General features: G+C 30.6%; 2 protein-coding genes across 2 annotated transcripts in view; one reads left to right on the top strand and one right to left on the bottom strand.

The window, feature by feature from the left end:
- The window catches only part of LOC124419995 (J domain-containing protein DDB_G0295729-like), a 3,195-nt gene extending 2,087 nt beyond the window's left edge, over positions 1-1,108 (bottom strand). Inside the window, exons 1-2 of the mRNA XM_046951385.1 lie at positions 579-1,108; positions 301-479 (exon numbers count right to left, since the gene is read on the bottom strand). Coding sequence (XP_046807341.1) covers positions 301-479; positions 579-876 — 477 coding nt within the window. The 5' untranslated portion in view covers positions 877-1,108. The remainder of the gene's footprint in view (positions 1-300; positions 480-578) is intronic.
- Positions 958-1,735, top strand: part of LOC111686306 (anoctamin-4) — a 5,968-nt gene continuing 5,190 nt past the window's right edge. The window contains exon 1 of the mRNA XM_046951384.1: positions 958-966. Coding sequence (XP_046807340.1) covers positions 958-966 — 9 coding nt within the window. The remainder of the gene's footprint in view (positions 967-1,735) is intronic.

The following is a 1,735-nucleotide window of genomic DNA, read 5'->3' as shown; positions in this document are numbered from 1 at the left end:
GACTATAGACTAGACTATAGACTAGACTATAGACTAGACTATAGACTAGTCTATAGACTAGACTATAGACTAGACTATAGACTAGACTATAGACTAGGCTATAGACTAAACTATAGACTAGACTATTCTATAGACTATAGACTAGACTATACTAGTTCATATAGTCATAACAGCATTTTAGTCTACAAGCCAGACTATAGACTATATTATAGTCCATACCATATATTAAAAATTATATAACTTTTTAAAATAAATTTCTTAATCTTTAATTAATTTGTTTTTTATTCGCTCTCTACTCACCCCACCATTAAATAAACGTCCCGCCACTATACCACTATCTTGACTTAATCTTCTCGCTGGCACTTTTGTACTTGAACTATCTCTAGCCATACGTTCACTTTTGGCTGGACTTGAGACAATCTCTCTTTTATCCATACGTTGTGTGGGTGCATTGCGCAAGGCTGGTACCGACAAAAATCCTTCGTTTGAGAAAAAAAAAAAAAAACAAATCAAAAAACAAAAATAACAAACATTATTAAATATTCCAAAAATATTATTACTACAACAATTTAACTTACTGGGAAATTGTAAACCTTCTCCCGAACGACGTAATTGTGACGCATTTGTTTGTCTCTCCTCTTCATCGTCATCATCGGGATCTTTAACAATTAAATCTTCACGTGAATTTGATTCAGTTATTGGGGCTGTGCTGGGTTCTTCAATACTATCGATGCGTAGTTGATAGGAATGTTTGTTGGGTTGTGTGTTTGAAGACGTTTCACGGTTGTCATTGTTGTTGTTACTGTTACTATTATTACTGCTGCCGCTGCTGCTAATGTTGTTGCTATTACTGTATGCACTGTTTGTTTCGCTCATATTTAAATTATTTGTTAAAAATTTCTTTTATTGCTTTCAGGTTATTTTCATATTAGGTTTATTTTTAATCACTGTTTAGACATGATAATGGTTGGAAAAACTATTCGTTGTCTATTTTGTTCAAGATTGCTTCTAAGAAAAGAATAGACGTAGATTAATATAAGTTTTTTAATCAAATTCTTTAGGAATATTTAAATCTACAATACAAGATTAAAACTTCTTTACTTCCTGTTCATCATTTTATTGGTTAACCAAGAAATAATTTGCTTTAACTTTTATTTGTTTTTGTTTTTAAACTAAAAGTTTATTTTATTTTTTAATATTAAACGTTTCTTAAGTGAAAAAAGGAAACGCAGCTGTTTTAGTTTCCATCATAAAACTTAAATGTGCTTTTTTATTTTATTTCAATTAAATTTCCCTCTGTTCTCCCCTGGTTTAAACAATTTTAATTTTTTAGTGGTGTCATTAAAATTTATTAAGGTCAGCTGTTATAATGATCAAGGACATGAGAAGCCGGTAATTTTCAATCTAACCTTTTAGGAAAACAAACTTGTTAAATGTATTTAAGAGTGATTTTCAAAAAATTTCCCTAATTGGCCTGAAATATAGTTCCGATTATAGAGTGATATCTAGTTTACAGGTTCGAATATAGTTAAGATAGAAGACTAGCATATTGTCCCTGCTACAGACTAAAAAATAGTCCAGACTAAGGACTATAGACTAGACTATAAACTAGACTATAGAATAGACAATAGACTGGACTATAGACTAGACTATAGACTAGACTATAGACTAGACTATAGACTAGACTAAAGACTAGACTATAGACTAGACTATAGACTAGACTATAGACTAGACT

This window comes from Lucilia cuprina, chromosome 5 (genome assembly GCF_022045245.1).
Source record: "Lucilia cuprina isolate Lc7/37 chromosome 5, ASM2204524v1, whole genome shotgun sequence".
In the NCBI taxonomy this organism is placed as follows: domain Eukaryota; kingdom Metazoa; phylum Arthropoda; class Insecta; order Diptera; family Calliphoridae; genus Lucilia; species Lucilia cuprina.
Note: the sequence above shows the minus strand (reverse complement) of the source record. Positions and strands in the feature narration are given on the sequence as shown.